Here is a 19,417-nt window from a genome sequence, read left to right as displayed (position 1 = left end):
CCTGTGGTGGGCAGTACTACATTCTCCCAGCCTCTGCCTTTGGATACTGTGAATTGGGCAGCGTGGCTAGAGCACTTGCTGATGAAGACTGAGGCAAAAAAATTGTTGAGTACCTCAGCCTCCTCCATGTCAGTTGTAGCCAGGGTCTCCTGTTTTGCACATCAAGGGGGTACAGTTTCTTTCAAGTTCGTTTTTTGTCCTATATACCTGAAGAAACCCTTCTTATTATTTTTTATGTTGCTAGCCAAGTTCAGCTCCAGCTGTGCCCTGAATTTCCTGATCCTCTCCCTACACTCTCAGGCTATATCCCTATAATCTCCCCAGGATGTATATCCCTGCCTCCACTGCCTATGCATTTTGTTTTTGTGTTTTAGTTTGGCCAAAAGCCTTGACTTAGCCAAGCTGGCCTCCTGCCTCCCCCGCCTGACTTCTTGCACATCAGGGTTGAGAGCTCTTGCGCCCTAAGAAAAATGTCTTTAAGTATTTCCCAGCTCTCATTCTCTCCTTTGCCTCTGACGGCAGTTTCCCAAGGGGTGCCAGGCACTACTGCCCTAAACAGCTGAAAGCTTGTTTTTCTGAGGTTTAGTGTCCTGACTCTACTTTTTACCCATCCTGTACCCCCCAAGATTGAGAATGATCACTGCTGCCCAGGCTACCTCCAATCTTGACTTCTCCAGTAAGTTATTCTGCATTAGTGAGCAACAGGTCCAGCAGTGCCTCTCCTCTGGTCCGGCTCTCCATCACCTGTACTAGGAAGTTGTCCTCAATGCAATCCAGTAGTTTCCTGGATTGCTTGCAGTTCGTGGTGCTGCTTTTCCAGCAGATGTCTGGGTGGTTTAAGTCCCCTATCAGGAACAGGACCTGCGAGCATGATGCTTCCTGCAGTTGAAGAAAGAACTCTTCATCAACCTCCTGTTCTTGATCGGGTGGCCTGTAGTAGACACCAACCACAAAATTTCTTCTGTTGGCTTGGTCTCCAGTTTTCAGCCATAAGCTCTCAACCTGCGCACTGCTGTTCTTCAAAGATAGCTCTGTGCAATCAATCCCGGTTTTCACATAGAGGGCAAATCCCTCACCTCTCCTTCCTTGCCTGTCCCTTCTGAATAGTTTATAGCTGTCAATCACAGCACTCCAATCGCGCGATTCATCCCACCAAGTTTCTGTAACAGCAATCGGGTCATAGTTTTCCATCTGGGCAGTGGCTACCAGCCCCTCCTGTTTGTTTCTCATGCTGCGTGCATTGGTATAGAGGCACTTCAGCTTTGGGGCAATTCACAGGTGTTTCCCTGTAGCTTCCTAATGCTTCAGCAGCCCCTGCCTCTTCTTGAGTGCTTAGAACACCATCCTCTTCCACTGCTAAATCTACTTTAAAGCTCTCTTTCTAAGTCCAGCCAGCTTATTGCCCAGGGCACTCTTGCCCCACTTGGTCACTTGAGCCCTGTCAGCTGTCAACAGGCCTCGTTTCTCAAAGGTATGTCCAAGATTGTAGAAGCCGAGACCTTGAGTATGGCACCAGCTACGCAGCCAGTCATTCACCTGTTTGTCTCCTTTTTCTTGAATCCCCTTCTCCAACTGGGACAACAGAGGAGAACACCACCTGTGCTCCTGATCCTTTTAACATCGTTTCGAGGGACATAAAGTCTCTTTTGATATTTCTGAGTCGCCTTGTTGCAGATCATTTGACCCTACTTGGAACAGTAGGAACAGGTTGATAGTCCGCAGGCTTTACTAGGCTCAGCAGCCTCTCCGTGACACCATAGATGCGAGCTCCCAGCAGGCAGCAAACTTCTCTAGAGATTCTGTCTGGGTGACAAATGGGCACTTCGATGCTTCTCAGCAAGGAGTCTTCAATTACTAACACCCTACATACTTTTCTGCTGGCACTGGTTCTAATGTGGGTGGGTGGGTGGACCAACTTTGCATGGTTGGCCTTTCCTGGGTCTTGCCTGTTACTCTCTCTCCATTCTCCAGCCCCAGGGCATCGTACCTGTTACAAAGGGGCACTTCAGGGAGAAGGGGAAGATTCCTCCTCCTGCCCCGAGCAGAGATGAGAGTCCAGTCTCCTTTGTCCTGTGAATTGGTTGAGTCTGTCACCTCAGGGTTGGAAGCAAGCTTACCTTTCCTTTGCAAAGTCTGAAGGCAGGGCTGTCGCTCTGCTTGTGACAGCACACAGTACCACGCATCGATCTCTCACTCAGATGTCTGGATACTGCACTGCCTGTTAAGCTCCTCTTGTGACATGGCCACTTGCTTGAAGAGTTCCTCCAGCTGGGCATGCTTACACCCATGACATCCATCTCTGCCTCTGGACCCTAGGGGACTTCCAGGTTCTGGAGTTCTGTGCAACTTTGGGTCTGGGCAGCTCTTTCAGTTCTTGGGGGGTCAGTCTATGTGTAGGTGTTCACATAGGGAGGTTTTATCACTTCCACTTGGGTTTCAGTCACAGATTTGCAGTTGCAGCTGGTGGAAACCATTTTGTTTCAACAGGAGGCTACCTCTGTCTGGCTCCCAGAAGAAAATAGCCCGTTTGCCGGGGGCCGCCCTCCCTGTGCACCCTTCCACACACCCTTTTTGCCTGCCCTCGTCGCTACTGCTCCCTAGGGGCTGCCTTTTGCAGATGTGAGGGTTGGCCAAGGTTGCTCCTGGCCCTGCCCAGCCTCGTCACCTGCTCTCACGACAACTGGCTCCTGGCAGCTCTCTCCATGACCCTGGCATTGCCCCGGTTCAGGAAACCCCTCTGTATATCATCCTTCGCTCTGCTGCGGAATGTGTCGGCAGGGAGCTGCTCACCTGGGCAAGAGACTGCTAGTGGCAGTTACACCGCGTTTAAATCTCCTGCCATGGCTCCTGGCCCCGCCCAGGTCTCCTCACCCGCTGTCATGCAAGCTGCACGCTCCTGCCAGGTCTCGGTTCCCCTCAGGTTCCCCCAGTTCAGGAAAGCCCCTTGTGCACCGCACTAGAGCGCTCCGCTGCCAATTGTGCTGGCACCGGAGATGCTCGCCTCAGCGACTGACTCAATGCTTACTGGTGTTTTGGGGAGGTGTACTTGGTAGGTTAAATGAAACATCAGTCCTCTGATTAAGTTTGTCTCTTCCAACATAAGCATGACAAACATCCTTAATTTACTCTTGACAAATATCCTTAATTTAATCTTGAAGTAGTATCTCTTTTACATTTATAGTTCATAGTGTCAACAGAAATACATGGTAATTACCAAACTGGAAAGTCTGCTTCAGTTTGCCTAAAATAGGACAAGAATAAAAAACACTACCTTTTGGCTTTTAATTAATCACAAGCTAAAACCAGCAGGTGTTTTTGAATTCCTATTCTGATGAGCTCTGAATTGTACTTCAGTCACTAGTACACAGCAGCCATATAACCAACACATCTTGCAACACCACAAACCCCAAGAAAAATCCTTGGACAATGATGTTTATAAGACCTAATGTATAATAGTTCAATAACATATTTTCCTGCAAAGAAACTTATATGCGCAAATTTAAGATAACATATTCTTTAAAATATTGATGTTATGAATAATACAGAAAAAAAATCAGTAAAACAAACATCCCTATCAATGACATAGGTTAATGCATTAATAAAAAGGAATAAATAATGTGGTGAAATGTCAAATGGGCAATAACAACTTCTAAAATACTACACAGAATTGAAGCTAGATTCCTAAATCATTCAATTCCCCTCTTCCCTTTTGAAGTAAATGGAATTTCAGAGAGGGAAGCTATTTCTGACACCTTGAAAAATATGCATTGCTAAAATAGTTCATCTGAATCCAATGTTAGTATTAAGATCTTGGTAAATAAAATGTATATTCCAAACAAACCCCAATTATTTAGCTTTAGGGTTCTCTTGCGCTAATCTAACTCAATGCAATTTACAATGTCTTATAACATGGAAATGTTGCTTCACTGATGTAAAAATGAAGCAGGAATACAGATTTAATTATCAAAGCAATGGAAAGGCAATTAACACAAATAGTTTTATATCATATGGTCTTACCAGTTTTAAACATAAAATACTCTGTTGTTGGAAAGTAATTCCCAGAAATTAATTCAATCAATGTTAGCTGACAAGCTCACAAATTCAGAAAGGCAGTAGAGTTATTACATCATTTTGCCATCCAGCTTCTAGAAGAATGAACTACTTGCAGAAAGGAGCAATTTACCGAAGCCAGTGGAAGATCAATAAAAATCTCCCCAAACCAGGTGGTCTGTATTTTAGCATATACAAATGCATTAACAGTAATACATAAAAGCTACACAAAAGCGGACAGAAATGAAGAGACAGGTGCTGCTTGTAAAAACACTTTCTTTCATCTACTTTTTTTCTGAGGTATTCCTCCTTGCAAGAATCAATTCTAAATCTTTCCAGCATTGAAAACTCCACCACAAGCAAACAACTGAAGCCCCAAAATATTTTAATATTCCTAATATTCCAATAATATATTAGGAAATAAATTTCTTAATTCAGTGAAATAACCAACTGTGCCTCTCCAGATGTTGGATTTGGGCCTTTTGAAGAGTGCTCTTAAAAACTAGGAGGCAGTATCTTCTGAGAGAGTTTGCAATCTGAACGCAAACAGGAGAAAGGTAACAGATGGCAATTAGAATTAAAAAAAAGAAAGAAGAAATGGCAAAACTATTAAATCAAAATTGAAAAGCATTATTTATCTGTCTGCTACGTTGGAATTTCCTAATCTGTCAAGCTCAAAGCATAATAAGGAGCATTCAATGAGCAATTATTTTCTACATTGTTAAGAGACAGCAGCCTATCTTTGACTGCTAAGTTATTACTATAAGCAATGGTATTTACTTTTCCAACAGCTAGAAATGTAATGGAAAAAATTATAGTAATTTAAGAAAAATCTGACATCCAAAAATAAGAAGCCATTAGCTACAAACACAGATTTTCTGAACAATTAGAAAAACATCCTTGAACAAAGGAATAGTGAATAAAAGTATACGGTAACATCTGGCCATAACCAAATAATTTATTGATATAATACAATACCTTTACAAGATTTATAGCTATACAATAGGAGAGGATAATAGGCAAAAATTAAGGCCTAAGTCTCGTATCTTAATTTGCTTACAAAGCCAAACAGTAGAGAAATCAGTAACTACAACAATCTTATAGAAGTCTTCTGTTAGTATTCATCTCAACAAAAAGCCTTCCTCCATGGATCAAATGTGCCCTTTGGGGAATGCAATATTTGTGGGCAATAATTTAGAAAACTGGTTTACTCTATCATAATTTTTAATTCTGAATTTTCAAAACAGATCTCTCTTAGACATAACGGTTTTAGCAACTTTGTTAACACAGACAACCACCTGACCTTCTAAAGTAATACACTAAAACAAGTGCTATGTTTTTTTTAATTCATTAAAAAGAAAGAAGGATACAGAGGATCAGATCTCTAATATTCCAAAACTGGTTCTGAAGCCTTACAGGAGTCAGACATCACTGTTCAATTTAGAAAATCAAAGAACCCACATATACACGGGCAATGCAAGGATGTAAAGCAGTCTTCCTGGCACATAGTGCAGGAAAGGAAAAGGTCATGCTATAGATTAATAAAAGGTTTACATTAGTATCACAAGATTCTGGCACAGATGGCTGCACTCTTTGCAAGGACCAGTTACAGAAGCTACTCCAAAAGAAGTATTTTAATACTCACAGGCTTCTTGTAAGAATTTTTCTCTAACACTGTCTGAGGTGCAGTTTTTACATGTTTTGATTGCAACAGCCATAGCTGGATTTTCCTGAAAGACATTATTGAGAAATAACTGAAATAGAGCCCACCAAAAGCTAAGTCCTTTAAAATTCTAGCAAAACTGCTTTAGAGAAAATTACTATTAACTAAAATATCTTAAGAAATTACTTTTTGAAAGCTTCAATGTCAAAATATTATTATAATCAAGACACCTAGTGTACAATGCACCTAGGAAATATTTAATCTGTTTTAAACTATGTTAAATTGCACAAAAACTATGACAAAAGACAGTAAGTTTAACTGAATAGTACTGTAAACTTTTTGCGTTATTGAGGATGGTAAACTCCTGACAATATTTAGCAAAAGCAGAAGAAACAAGTAGATACATGCCTAAAAAACACACTTGGCTTATGCAAGCAAGCAACCTGGAAAGCCCAATACAGGACTTTTTGTGGCTCTTGCAGAGCAAAGACTGGGTATAATTTTGAACTCAAACTACAAAGGAAAGTAAACCAAAGATTTTACATATTAGCTTCACAATCAGCTATACCAAGGGCTTAAAACACAGTTAAACAGAACACATGTACTCAAAATCAGAAACAGATTTTACCATCTGATTGCTTATCCTCTGAATACTGAAAAATGAGCAGCAATTAGACAGCTCAAAGGAGGCCTCCTGGTTCAGGCGGCATCTTTCATCTTCTCTTGCTTTGGTGTGTTTTACAAATACCCTTTCCATAAGTTACAGGCAGCACAGAGAAGCTGCAAGCATTTTTCTCCTGAAAAGAAGCTTTAGGTGTTCGAGCTTCACTAGTATTCAAAACACCACAACTTCCTTAGAAAATTGTATTTTTAAAACATAGTGTATCTCCACCGTAACACGCAGTGCTCAGAAGTCACTCATACAAGTTCTTAAAGGGTTGAAAGCAGCTGAAGTGTTTTAAAATTAAGCTTCTACATTAGGTATCGGCCTGCTCAAGGACAGTATTCCAACTGGTAAATTGGGAATTGCTCATTGTTCAATAGGAAGACTACAAACGAACCTGTCCCTGAAAGGCTACAGGGTTGATGTATGTCCTCACCTAGGTTTTAAGGCCAGTGAGAGCTGAAGATTCACAGAGTTATGTTCTATGTCTGCTCATGCTTGCTCTATTTTAAATCTATTTTTACAGCAAACATTATCAGAATAATATTTATATTTTTCAGGCTTAAATGTCTATTTTCGAAGTTACTCACAACATAGCTCTTCAGGTGGACTTTGCAGGAAAATATTAAAACCTTGTCATACTAAACATGCCCATGAACTGACTGAAAAACTGGTGGTAAATTAATATGATTTTATTCCCTTCTGAAATCAGGATTCAGTAATCAGCACTGGATGAGACCTCTGGAGGCCAGCCAGACCAATCCCTCTCCTGGTATTACAGACAAGAGTTTCTGAAACATCTCATAGCCAACATTAGCATGAAAAGGAAAAGTTTCAGTGTCTGCAACCAGCAAAGACTCTGGACATTTTGCAAAATAAATATAGGAAAAGACCTGATATCAGGGTTTTGCTGATCTTTTGGTTTTGGATAAGGAGACAAAACAGTGAGGATATATCAGATTGGCAACAGTTTGTGTACTGAGCAGCAAACACCATCTTAAGTGACACTTTTCAATTAGTCCCACAGTAAATCAGCCTTTAAAGACAGTCTTATTTGAATTGCTTACATCTGAGCAACAGGATCCTAGATGTATACATACATTTTCCGTTCAGTATCCTATAAATACAGGCTGGTTGTGATACTTCAGGAATACCTAGTAGTAAGCAGCATTCAAGAAGAGGTGGATGCTGCACAGTCACTAGAATAAGAACTTTACAAGTGCAATGAACAGGGATAAATGAGATTTTTCAGATTTAAATTTGAGCTAGCAGAACAAGAGGCCAGAAATCTCCCCTGTATTTTTGCATGCGAGCTGAATATATAAAAGGATGGAAACGCTATCATGTTATTGTAACTCATCTTTTACCTATTGTAAGATTCCTTCCAAAAGTTCAAGTTACGCTCTGTGACTACTACATTAACATGTAATGATAATACCTTTCTGTTTTCCCTTCACATATTCAAGTGTCTTAAATGTAGTAAAATTTTATTAATAAAAATAATCAGCAGGTTGCCATTTAAAAAACTTATAGTAGACACAGGATGACTGAATAAAATCTGTTTTCCAATTCAAGAAAAAGAAGGGAGAGAGACAGCATTTTCAAAACAATAGTCCCTAAGAAAAGGGGTCTTTAATTGGTTTTACAGAGCACTAGATTTATCCACTGTGCCCCAAGTTCAGTGACACACTACTCCTCAAGTACTTCTGTTAACTTGGACAGGATTAAATGAAAAATAAGGATCTCTCTTAATGCAAAATATATCAGAACTGCTTTTCTAAATGAAGGTGTCAGAACAGACTTCAAACTTGTCTGAAATATATAAGGTTTATCCTTATTTATTTGCTTAAATATTGCATTAAAGATTTATTTATTTAACCCACCAAGCCCAGGACACTAACCAGCTGTTTCTGGGAAATACTGTTTCTGAAGTTAGAACTAGATTGTTTTCCACATGAATTATTACTTCATCTATTGAAAATCCAGACTTTTAATTTCTTCAAATGAGAAATAAATCTTGATTTTACACTTGCACAGTTAGTTTATTATTAGCTTGAAATTGGTTGAAATTAAATAATTTTCCAGCTTTCTCTTGTTTTTTGCCACAAACTTAATTTTTCATCCATTTAAATTGCAATCTTAATCTTTGTGGCTGCAGTCTAGAAAAACACATAAGCACCAGCCTAAATTACACAAGTCCCGCCAACCTCACTGGTTTCACTGAGGTGACTCTTGTGCATCAGGGTTTTGCTGGATCAGTGCCCAAGGCTTTTGTATCTTTTATTTCAGGAAAAAGTAGCAACTTTATTAACATACAAGCTTCTTCATGAGAGATACAGCGAGATGCTCACTGGAGAAACAGACACATTTGTTTAACATTATTGTCCCTCTGCTGTAGGCTACTGCCCTTCCAGCATAACAGACTAAAATTTCTTCTCTGTATTTCAGCACAGAAGTTAGATTAACTTATCCTGACACAGTTGGCAGCTTCTGCACTGAACGCTGAACCTAAAACCAAGTCAGGCTGAACACCCATAAATACTGGTTTCAACTTTGGAAAAGGTTCTAAAGCACTGAACGCTCAATAGGGGAGTATGGCCAAAGGGATGTGTGCTTACCATGCTTGGACACATTCAAAATAAAGAAGAAAGTGTACGGCTGGGGTTAAAAGCAATGACTTCTAATTCCAGCTCAGCCAGTGGCTTTGGTACAGTCCTGAATAATTTACTTGGCTCTTTTGATTCCTTTCCCGATCTATAAAAAAATGGGAATATAGGAGCAGAGAAACTACTCTGGAGCTAGTTTTCTACTTGTCTGAAACATAGGAAATATTCTCTACATGCTGATTATTCTGAAAAATAAATTACAAAGTCAAAGTTTATTTGTTCTGGAAGACCCAGACCAAGGCATCTAAGGAATATATTTCTTTTTTATTTTATTTTTTAACTAGAAAGGTTTTATTGTTTGTTTATTTTTATTTCAGAAGGGAGGCTTACCGGACTCATGTAAACTCCTTGGTGTACATCTCCAAACTGTCCTTCACCAACGCAGCGCCCCAGTTCAATTCTCTCCCTTTGAATTTCATAATCTCTGGCTATAAGAATATAATGCACTTAAAATATCAAATTTCTGATGAAGGCCAAAGAAATAATCCACAAGATACGAAACTCAAAGTAAGTCACTCAAATGTCTCACATATGAATAGCTAAGATTAACATTTGCTGCACACCAACCTATACAAATGCTGTATACACACAGTGGAAACCTCTTAAACAAATGTTTGAATCAAAGCAATGAAAAAGGAATTGTGAAATCTAATTTGCTAAATTAACTAATACGCATTATTTATTTCAATGCAATAGACATAATTGAATCCTTCTTAATTATAGCTAGTAAAAGACAAAGAACACAAATAGCCTAGGGCAATACCAATTATATTAAACACAGCCTTAGCACACATCCCTTTATATGTTTAAGAGAACTCCACTGTGCGGTATTTTAGATTTTGGAACCATCAAAAATGAGCCTGGAGAATTTTTAAAGAGGTAACTGCAAGAAAAAAAAACAGAAACAAGAGCATGGCAAATAAAGATAAAATGAAAGAGCAAAATTTTGAGTGCACTACACCTCTATCAGTGTGTAATTGAAGTAAAACTGATATGTTTTGTGAACTTACGCAATTTTGTTAAGTTGGTTGTTTAATAGACTGAGAATATTACTGATAAAAATGGCTCAGTACTTCAGCAAAACATTTAATCAATTGCAATTGAATTACTTCATTTGCAATTTAATTTCTAGCAGACATGGAAAAATATTTCAGAATAGCAGAAAAGCATGTGCAGTATATGTTTTCACCTCTACTTGTATTAGTCAGAGAAAAAAAATATCATCAACCAGCTTAGGACTTCATGACTGATGATTTTGACTTCATTAACACTACAGAAATAATGTCATCTAGAGATGCATAACAAAGTGATAAATGCCTTTTTCATTTCTTTTTTTAAGTACTGCATTTTCCTCTTTAAAATCCCAAAGCTAACTGGTTTAACTATAAATAAATAATGTTTATTAAATGGAAGTGAATAGTAAACTTAAAAATTCCACATCATTCCAAATTGCAAGCATACAGGGATGGGTAAAGGGTCTCCTGTTACCTTCATCTATTCCATAGCTTTCTGCAGTGCAATTAAGAGAAAAATCAAATGCTTACTTAGATATAGCTTCTTAAAATCAAGACAAGGACAAACATTTTTTAACATTGTTTTAAAAAATGAAGAAATATACTGATGCAATTTTAAGTTTACATTAGCAGAAGTCACAGGTCTGTTCTTGTGATCTTTACTGACTCAGTCCTTTGAGAGCTGAACACTTGAGTCCACTTCAAGCCAGCAAAGCACTTAATGAATTTCACTTCAACAGCCCATCGCATGGGCTTTGAATTGAAGGCATACTTAAGCGTTCAGCATCATCCAGGGCTGGGCCCACAAGTAATTGCTTCCATGAGAATTTAAATGAAAAGTTTAGGAAAAAAAAATATAAATCACACAACATTAATATGTTAACAAAAAATAAAGGGTATAATTTATCACAGTACTTTTTGATCCTGCAATTATTTTAGTAGAATCATGTAGTGACTTACTGCAAGACATTCAAAAGACATTGTTTATTTCTGGAAAACATATATTCTTGCTTTTCAAATATTTTCCACAGTAGCGGAAACTATGTTGTAAACACCGAAGTGACACATTCCTGCCACATGGTAAACTCTAGAAATCCTTACGTACATTCATGGTTCTTCAGCAGAACATGGTACCAGTTTAGGACCATCCTCCCCTCTTACGCTAACCAAACCTGATGTTTTTGCAGGTCTGCATATCAACGGATTGTCCACTTCTAGAGAAATCCTTGGTTGCCAAAACGCAACTGTAATTTCGCAGACACAACTTTTAAAATCAGTATACTAGACTTTCACATTAAATTAGTCAGCCTTCACAGTTTAAGATTATATTGTAATTCAAGTATGCCATAAGACAAAATCCTTGTGGTGGCTAATGCATCACTTTTTAGACTTCAAAGATGAAGACTCAGAAGAACTTGGAATTTTTATTTTTATTCCTAAAGTCTTTCATCTTTAACAAAATTGCATGCGGTACAGATGACTTTCCTCTATCACGGAATTCAAGAGCAGCAAGTCTGTCATAGAGCAAGGGTGAGATACAGTTAGACAAAAATACACAGAAGCTTTCCAAATTGTTTGCTCTTATCATCGAAACCTTATCCATTCTTTCTTAAGTGTTGTGTTCAGCATCACGATTAAAACAAATCTACATTTTGAGACATAAAAGGAATTGCACTGTGAAGTCACTAACAGCAGCAAAATAGAATTTGGTTTTATTTGCTTAAAAACCTGAACTTGAAAAACACTGAATCTATGAGTTTTCAAAACATCGTAAAGAATATTGTCTTTGCACACATATTAATTAGGGCTGAAATGTAAGACTCAGTCCCTGCTAAACCAAAGAAGCTTTCGGGTAGAAAAGTTCCCAAGTTAACTACCATACTTACTTGATGGCATTGTATAAGTATCTTCTTCATCTATAATCTCTGCATAGTCATCTGTCTCTGTAAAGGGAGGAATTGAAGAGTTTCGGGAAAAGCAGATGAAGACAATTCTCCAGAACAGTATCTCCAATTTATCATGGCTGATATGTCACAACTCCCAACTTTAACATTGCTGGGACGCATTTACAATAGCATGAATAAAACTTGCTCATGCATAATTTATGGTATGATAATGACCTTCAGTGCCAATTATACTACGTCATATAGATGCATTCAACAAGGAATAAAAGGAAGATCCATTTGTATTCAAAAAAGTTCAAGTTCTGTAATTGAAACCCATCTAAACTGTTGACTTAAAAAGAAAATCTTTTTAACAGCAAATTCCACTGCAGTAAGGAGAAAACATTATTAATGGATTAAATTGCTTTACCTTCAATAAAGTGTGAATAATAGCTTGCTAGTTTTTTATGTCAAAAAGGCAGAACAGACAGTAAAGATGTTCCAGGGCAGCATCTACCTACTGACAGTGTGGTAAGGTGAGTTATTTTCCATAGTTTTCTAGAGCATAAAAATCTTTTAGGTCACACTCTCACCTTACACCCGTTTTTCTTGCATTGGTCTTAATTTTCCTCTCATGGACAGTGTTTGAAAACAACCAGTTCTCAAATTTTTCTGAAAACTGATAGTGTATTTCTTCCTCTGTTTAAAACTTATGACTTTTACATCATCTGTTCTCAACATGCTTTAAATGGTGTCAAGTCATACCAGAAGGTCCCTCTCTTGCTCTAAGGAACTTCCAGTGTGCATAGGTCATTTCCTAAAGGTCAGATAAATTCCTCCAAGGGTTACAAAACCAGTTCACAACAGTGAGATAATTTTCCACTGCAAGGTTGTTAAATTCTACTCACAAACTTTAAATGCATAGAGAGGTTCTCAAAATTGAGTAATTTCAAATCCAGTATGCAGTTTTCATGGTTGGTTTCAGGTGATCACATATTGGACCACCTCTGAAAGGCATGATTTACTCCCATCTGCCCTGGAGCATATGTATATCCCTACAACTCCCTGGCATCATTTCTCGAGGTATGGTTTCTGAACGGTGAATGGGACAAAGCCACAGTGAGACTGGAAAGAAGGATGGGATGATCCCTTTTGGCAGCAGCCCTCAGTTCAACCAACTTAAGCCAACTCTGAAACCAGAGCAAGGCTGATATATTATACACATACATAAACAAGAGGCTTCATTTTCATACAAACTGAATACTCAACAAGTAGGAAACTACAGGTTGCCTATAACCTTTGAAGTTCAACACACTTCAGTGAGTAAATGTAGTTTTATGATCCTAACTTTGTACTACTTAAATAAAATTAAAGCTATTTTAGTTTTGAACTCCTGTAGGAAATATACTGTGTCTTGTAAAAACAGATCAGGAAATTCTATGCCATTTAAATTTTTGCTAGGCAATTTCTATTTAGGACACAGCAAACCAGAGTCACCTAATGAAAAGTCAATTAATTATAAAGACAGTGCACAATTCTAAACAGGCAGCATACTCCAGAGACACTAATCTCTTTCTTGGTATGTTTTTTCCTCCCTACATTATAAACTAGTTCTTGTTGTAGAAAATAAGACCCAGTTTGATCTAAAATATAAACATCGGTCTGAAAGAAATCATTAGCGTGACACCAATGTGATGGGGATAAAACACTCTGCTTCCTTGTAATATTGTGGTAAGATGTTTTTAGCTTTTGTTAAGTGTGACATATATCAACTATTGTTACAAGCTAATATTTGAGGATACCAGGAAGTTCTTAATCTATGTAAAAAAAATGGACTGAAAGATATTATAAACTTATTTGAGAAGAATTTAAAAAGTTTGGAAACTAGAACTGGTGCCACACTGGTCTTTAAAAAAACAAAACATTTGTCACACTAGATTATGGAACAGTGCTTACAAAAATGTCATAAATGGCTTGGCTTGTTCATCTCTCTATCTTAAATTAATGAAGATAATTCATAATAAAAGCATTATCAGAACACCACAGAGCACTTTACATGGTTTTGATACACTGCCTAAAACAGTCCTGAAACTAAAAGGGTCTTCAGTAGCCAATCCAAATAAATTAAATGTATGCAATTAACTAAACAAATATTTTTTGTTACACATTTAACACTCTGGAGAGGAATCTATAAGAAGAATTCAGAAAATAATTCCTATACATGTCTGGTATTGTTTTGGGGAATTAGAGGAAAATTCAATCAAGGCACTAACAGTGATGTGCTCAAAGTGTTCTGCAACAAAGATAACTGACCTCTCTCACATGCAGTCTTTACCCCACGATTAGAGTCATATAGTATGAGACTATTACCAAGTCTGCTAAGACTATGTCTGCTAAGAGGTAGTCCAGAACCCACACAGAGTCTAAAGCAAAACTCAGCTGGGCAAGGCTCTCCAGGCTGCTTTACGAAGAAGGATGTGCTACAGCAGTTTCAAGAGCTAAACACTCACAACAAAGCAGCGATTCCAGGAGATGTTCTATCTTCGAGGCCCTTGGTAAGTCTAGAAAAACTAAGATTTAAAAATAGGGCTCATTACTGCTGCTCTCTCTCACATTTTAAAACCAGCACTGAACCTTTTTACCTGTTGGTCAACCCCAGATTCTTCTAAGATGGAAAAACGAATAGGTTGCTTTTGGACAAAGATACAGCGTTGATGGTACAGGTGAATGAGCCAATTGGAGCTTTACTAAATCTGAATGCATTTATTAAACGGTAGAAAAAAAACATCCTAGGATGTTATATCCATAATAGCTAATCCATGATCTTAACCACCTGTTTGAACCACCTTTTCATGATTTTTTCCCATTTATCAGAGCCTGTAATTTATAAAAGAAGATAAGCATCAATAAAAAGCTAGGGTTAGTATCTAAAATACAATTTCTGAATTTATGACAGAAAAAAAGTCCTTTGAGTTTTTAATGTTTAAGAAAAGAAAGGAAATTGGGGTAGTATTATCTTTGATTTATATCTGAAGGAGAGAAAGGAGATGAAAAGTTATACACCCCTTTTACATTTTACTGAGAGGAAGGCCACAAGATGTTATCTCTATTTCTTCTTATTGCCTTCCTTTGCATACTGCTTTTTATGCGCTTCTGGTACCTCCTACTTATAAGAATAAAGATACATACACTACCAGTAGTAGCAGTTTGATTTTTTCCAACATCAGATGGAATCCTTTAAAAAAATAGCTAAAAATCTCTTTTTAAAAAAAAAAAACAAAAACAAAACCCAACTTATTTTCAGACGATAGCAAGTCAATATTTTCTAGCAAAAAAGATTATAGAGTCTGGAGAAGTTAAGTATTTTGTAATAAGTTTCACAGTTTTGAAGAAAAACATTTAAATCTGTCTTTAAAATTAGCAATTTGAGTAGCTGAAACCTGATTAATATTTCATGTATTCAATCTACATTAATCTATCTTGCACAGCTTCTTTTTATGCAAGCAGCAGGAGTGGACTACAGAGCACTTTGATGCTACCATGCCTTTAAACCATCGCTTAGTAGAGTCATTTCTCACGTTATATCCATTGATCTCACCCACTGACCAAAAAAATCCTGTGATACAACCATTTCAATCAAACTGAATGGACACTCTTGCAAACCCAGGAACCTTCTTTGCATCATGCCAGAACTCTCATTGTAAACGCATGCAATACCACATCCCTGTGTGTCTGAAATATTTTTCCTTTTTCATTTCCAGTTTAGCAGAAAGTGTTAGTTGCACAGCCTGTAAAGTACAATATTTATTGGCTAATGTCCAAAGCAGACTGCTTTTTAATACTAAAATCTGTATAAAATTTATTACTGAAATGTGCATTAAGTGGTATATGGATATAAGAGTTGCATAGTGCACGTTAGTAACACACAGACTAGAAAACATATTACCGTCCCCACTAATTTCATCTGCAGATCCAGGTGGCATGCAAGGAAAAGAGAAAAACAGAAGGGGAGAGAGAAGGGACAGAGAAGGGGGAGGGGAAAATATACTATTAAATTCATGAGTAATCCAAAAGTATTCAGACTGCAGTTATATTATATACCTGACTCAAGAGAAACCAGAAAAGTAGCAGAATTTAAGACTTCTCACCTAAAACCCAAGGGACAAAGATATGTTCTAAGAAGCTTGTATGATGAAACAGAGTTAATGACTTTCAAACACAAATTTACACAAAAATTAAATTTGGGAGTGGAACTGCTTTAGTGCATTGTTAAAAAAGGCCAATTTCTGGTTTAAGTCAATACTTCACTACAAGAAAGATCTCCTACAGCCAGAGGAGTCAGTTCAATTTGACTTTTCACACACACTTAGGACTTTGGATAACTAGTTGGTGTTCACCCTTTCAAAGGAAATGCACTCCTGTGCTATCACTAAGACATGAGCAAGACATGGAACCATCTAAGTAGTAATTATACAGAGCATATTGCAGTTATACAAAGCTGAAATTTAAACAAGTGGCAAACAGAGCAACTCTACTAGGAAGCTGTTCAAATAAGCACCATATTCCGCATTTATGGTAGTGGCCCTATTCCACACCAATACCCGCAGCACAAGCTGATGCACTTTAGACATTATTTATAAATAAAAGGAAAATGAGCATTAATGTAAAAGTAATGCACCTATTACTCCGATTCTTCTTACCCCTAACAAAGCCAAACTGGTACAGACCAAATGCTGAACCAGTATGCAGCCAAAAGCATCACTGTATTCAATATTTAATTCAAAGTGATCTTAGCTGATGCTTATTGTTGCTATTCTATTTCATTCATAAGCATGCTGTATCAGGGGTCCAAGAATGAAGTAAAAATATATTAACCAAACCCCCCATGGGTATACAGGGGCTGCACAGCTATACAAATGAAATTATTAATGTGTTTGTCATTGTAGAATATGATGCTTAAAACTAAGTCCCCCATAAAAATGGGGGCCAGCAAGTTTGTGACACTGCATGAAAATCCAATTCAATAGGAGGAAAGGGGTAGCAGAAATTTAATGCAATTATTCTTGGAACTCTGTTTACCTGAGGCTAAAGTAGTAAAAAACCAGTAACTGCGTTAGTATATTCAGCTTTTGGGTTAATAAGGCAGCCTATACAAAGAGCAGTGCAGTACCCTTAGGCGGCGGCTCATGGGAACAGAAGACGAAAGGGAGAAAGCGTCTAGCTTTCTTTACTTTATGCTGACAGTGATTGACTCCTTTACAAAGAGGCAAGAAAAGGAAAGAGAAAAACAGAAACAAATTATTTGGAAATAAAAGAAAAGAGACTGGAGAGAACATCTACAATGAATGAACATAAAAGTAAAGGTTTACATTACAATTCTGTATACGTAAATGGATATACAAATGTTGTTGAAACTCTAAAGCATATTTGGTATTTTCCTTCAAATTCCTTTCTACAGCAAAGTTATTCTTATTTCAATTTTTAAAAGTGAGACTAGAATCTATTAAAATGTCAGCTTTTGCCAACTATATATACCATCCATTGACAACGCAGAGGACATTGTCTACTCCAGAAGTGTAACCCGCTTTTGCAAGCTCTCCATCTAAGTTCCACTAGGCTGTGCTATAGCTAAATTCTGATTTAAGTGGCAGTCACCAGACTTAAACATGGACGTATTGACTTTCTGGACCCTTAAAAGAACTTAACACAAAAGAAGTATTTCACATAGCAGGGTTCACATAGAACAAGGAAAAACACAGTTTCTCTGTCCCACTGAAATACAACACTGACATGTTTTATGACCTAAAATCTGCCACTGGAGTTTTATCCCCAGTGCAGACCTGTCTTGTCAATTAATATTCTAGCTCTCCAAGGATCTCTGGGCAAACGCCCCATGGTACTGTCCGCACTGTCCCCTTTCCTAGTCACCCTGCTGCATTTAATTAGCAAAGTGCTTATCAGGAGGAGAGAGATTTTTGAGTAGGAGAAAATACAAAAAAGCCACAACTTATTTCACAAGGTGAGAAAGAAGGACACAAGACGACACTAAGAACCTGAGGACAGCTGCTCCTTTTATTCCTCTTATTATCTGTTTGCTCCTCTCTGCTTTCCTCTTCTCCCTCTCTCCTCTATCTCAAGAAATGTGAGAGGTGGTTTAAAAAGCCAATCAACTAAAAACCCGCATCTTGTTGCTGGTAGTCCTTCCCAGTCAAAACTCAAGAGTGAGGTCCAGCCACCTTGAGTTATACAGGCTGGAGGTACAGGTGTTAAAAGAGAGGCCCAGTAGCACAGAAGCAGCATACTGGCACAGCATACTAGTCAGTGGTGGGAGGAGTGGAGGAACGGTGGAAAAGGACAATTACCTTTTAATAAAAGTAACTTCACACTTTTCATAGATTCTGGAAACCTAAGAACCATCAAAGCAGCTATACTTGCACAAAAGCACCATCTTATACATCGTTGTGCAGTGTTTAGTGGCCAGATTTTGTGGGATAATGTGCAGAATTTTTTAAAAGGTGTATTAAGTGTGTTCGATCACTGTCCAATCTGGAGGCTGCATGTTGAATTTCACGCATGCAAATCTAATGGGTAACGCACTACTATGTACAACCCATTCTTTGCGAAGATGGCAATTTTAATCCAAAGTTAAAACAAGTGGGTGAGATTTATCTTTGTATCCTAAGCAACAAAAAAGTACCATTATAAAACCGGCTGGGGTGATTAAACAAACAGAAATCATTCCGCAGTTGTGAAAATGTATATATATCTCATTGAAAATGACAGAACATTAATCAGATTCAATGCTAAAAACTAGAAGTGGTGCAAGGAGAGGGCAAAATTATTGAAGAAGTTAGTGTATCAGTATTTCTGTGTATACCACATTACTGCAATCCTAGGGACTTATCTTCCTAACATCACATAGCACAATTTTCAGCACTATCATTCGAACACAAACCTGAGGTAACATTCATAAAAAGCTTTAGACATAGTATGAAAGAAAAGAAAAAAAACACTACAGCTTTGTTAAGAGACTCCTGAAAAGGTATTGAAATGAAAATAAAGGACTCCAATACTCTGTACTGAAACAGAAGAACAGGTATAGAGTCACTGGAAGCAATGCAAGCTATCTAAAAGGGAAGAGGTGTTTCAACTCTTGACCTGTCTGCTCAGGCTACAAAGCTAATTTAAGCTTGACATGCTGAAATGCTCTTCACTCTTACATTGATACATGGGTAGCAGAAGCTGACTGAAACCTGACGAACCTATTTCATATGAAGGGCACACCAAAATGACAAAGGTGTTTTTAATTCATCATGTACATGTCCAATGCCCTGTGATCCTCAGTCCAACTTGTCTTCTGCATTTCAAACTCTGCCTTTATGATTTACTGTCTAAAGTTTGTTCAACTATTCTGCCAGACTAAATGGAAGACTGCTTTGTCTTAAACTTACCGTGTCTTCAAGTCTAGCTACAAAAGA

The 19,417-nt window shown here is 37.8% G+C and overlaps 1 protein-coding gene across 8 annotated transcripts in view; it reads right to left on the bottom strand.

Annotated features, from left to right (window-relative positions):
* The window catches only part of PTK2 (protein tyrosine kinase 2), a 232,081-nt gene that overhangs the window by 47,565 nt on the left and 165,099 nt on the right, over window positions 1–19,417 (bottom strand). For all 8 annotated transcript variants that reach the window (XM_072851822.1, XM_072851825.1, XM_072851823.1 and 5 more), the window contains 3 exons: window positions 11,943–11,999; window positions 9,374–9,471; window positions 5,696–5,780 (listed from right to left, as the gene is read on the bottom strand). In XM_072851822.1, coding sequence (XP_072707923.1) covers window positions 5,696–5,780; window positions 9,374–9,471; window positions 11,943–11,999 — 240 coding nt within the window. The remainder of the gene's footprint in view (window positions 1–5,695; window positions 5,781–9,373; window positions 9,472–11,942; window positions 12,000–19,417) is intronic.

This window comes from Ciconia boyciana, chromosome 2, assembly GCF_034638445.1.
Source record: "Ciconia boyciana chromosome 2, ASM3463844v1, whole genome shotgun sequence".
In the NCBI taxonomy this organism is placed as follows: Eukaryota; Metazoa; Chordata; class Aves; order Ciconiiformes; family Ciconiidae; genus Ciconia; species Ciconia boyciana.
This window is presented reverse-complemented; position numbering and strand designations above follow the sequence as displayed.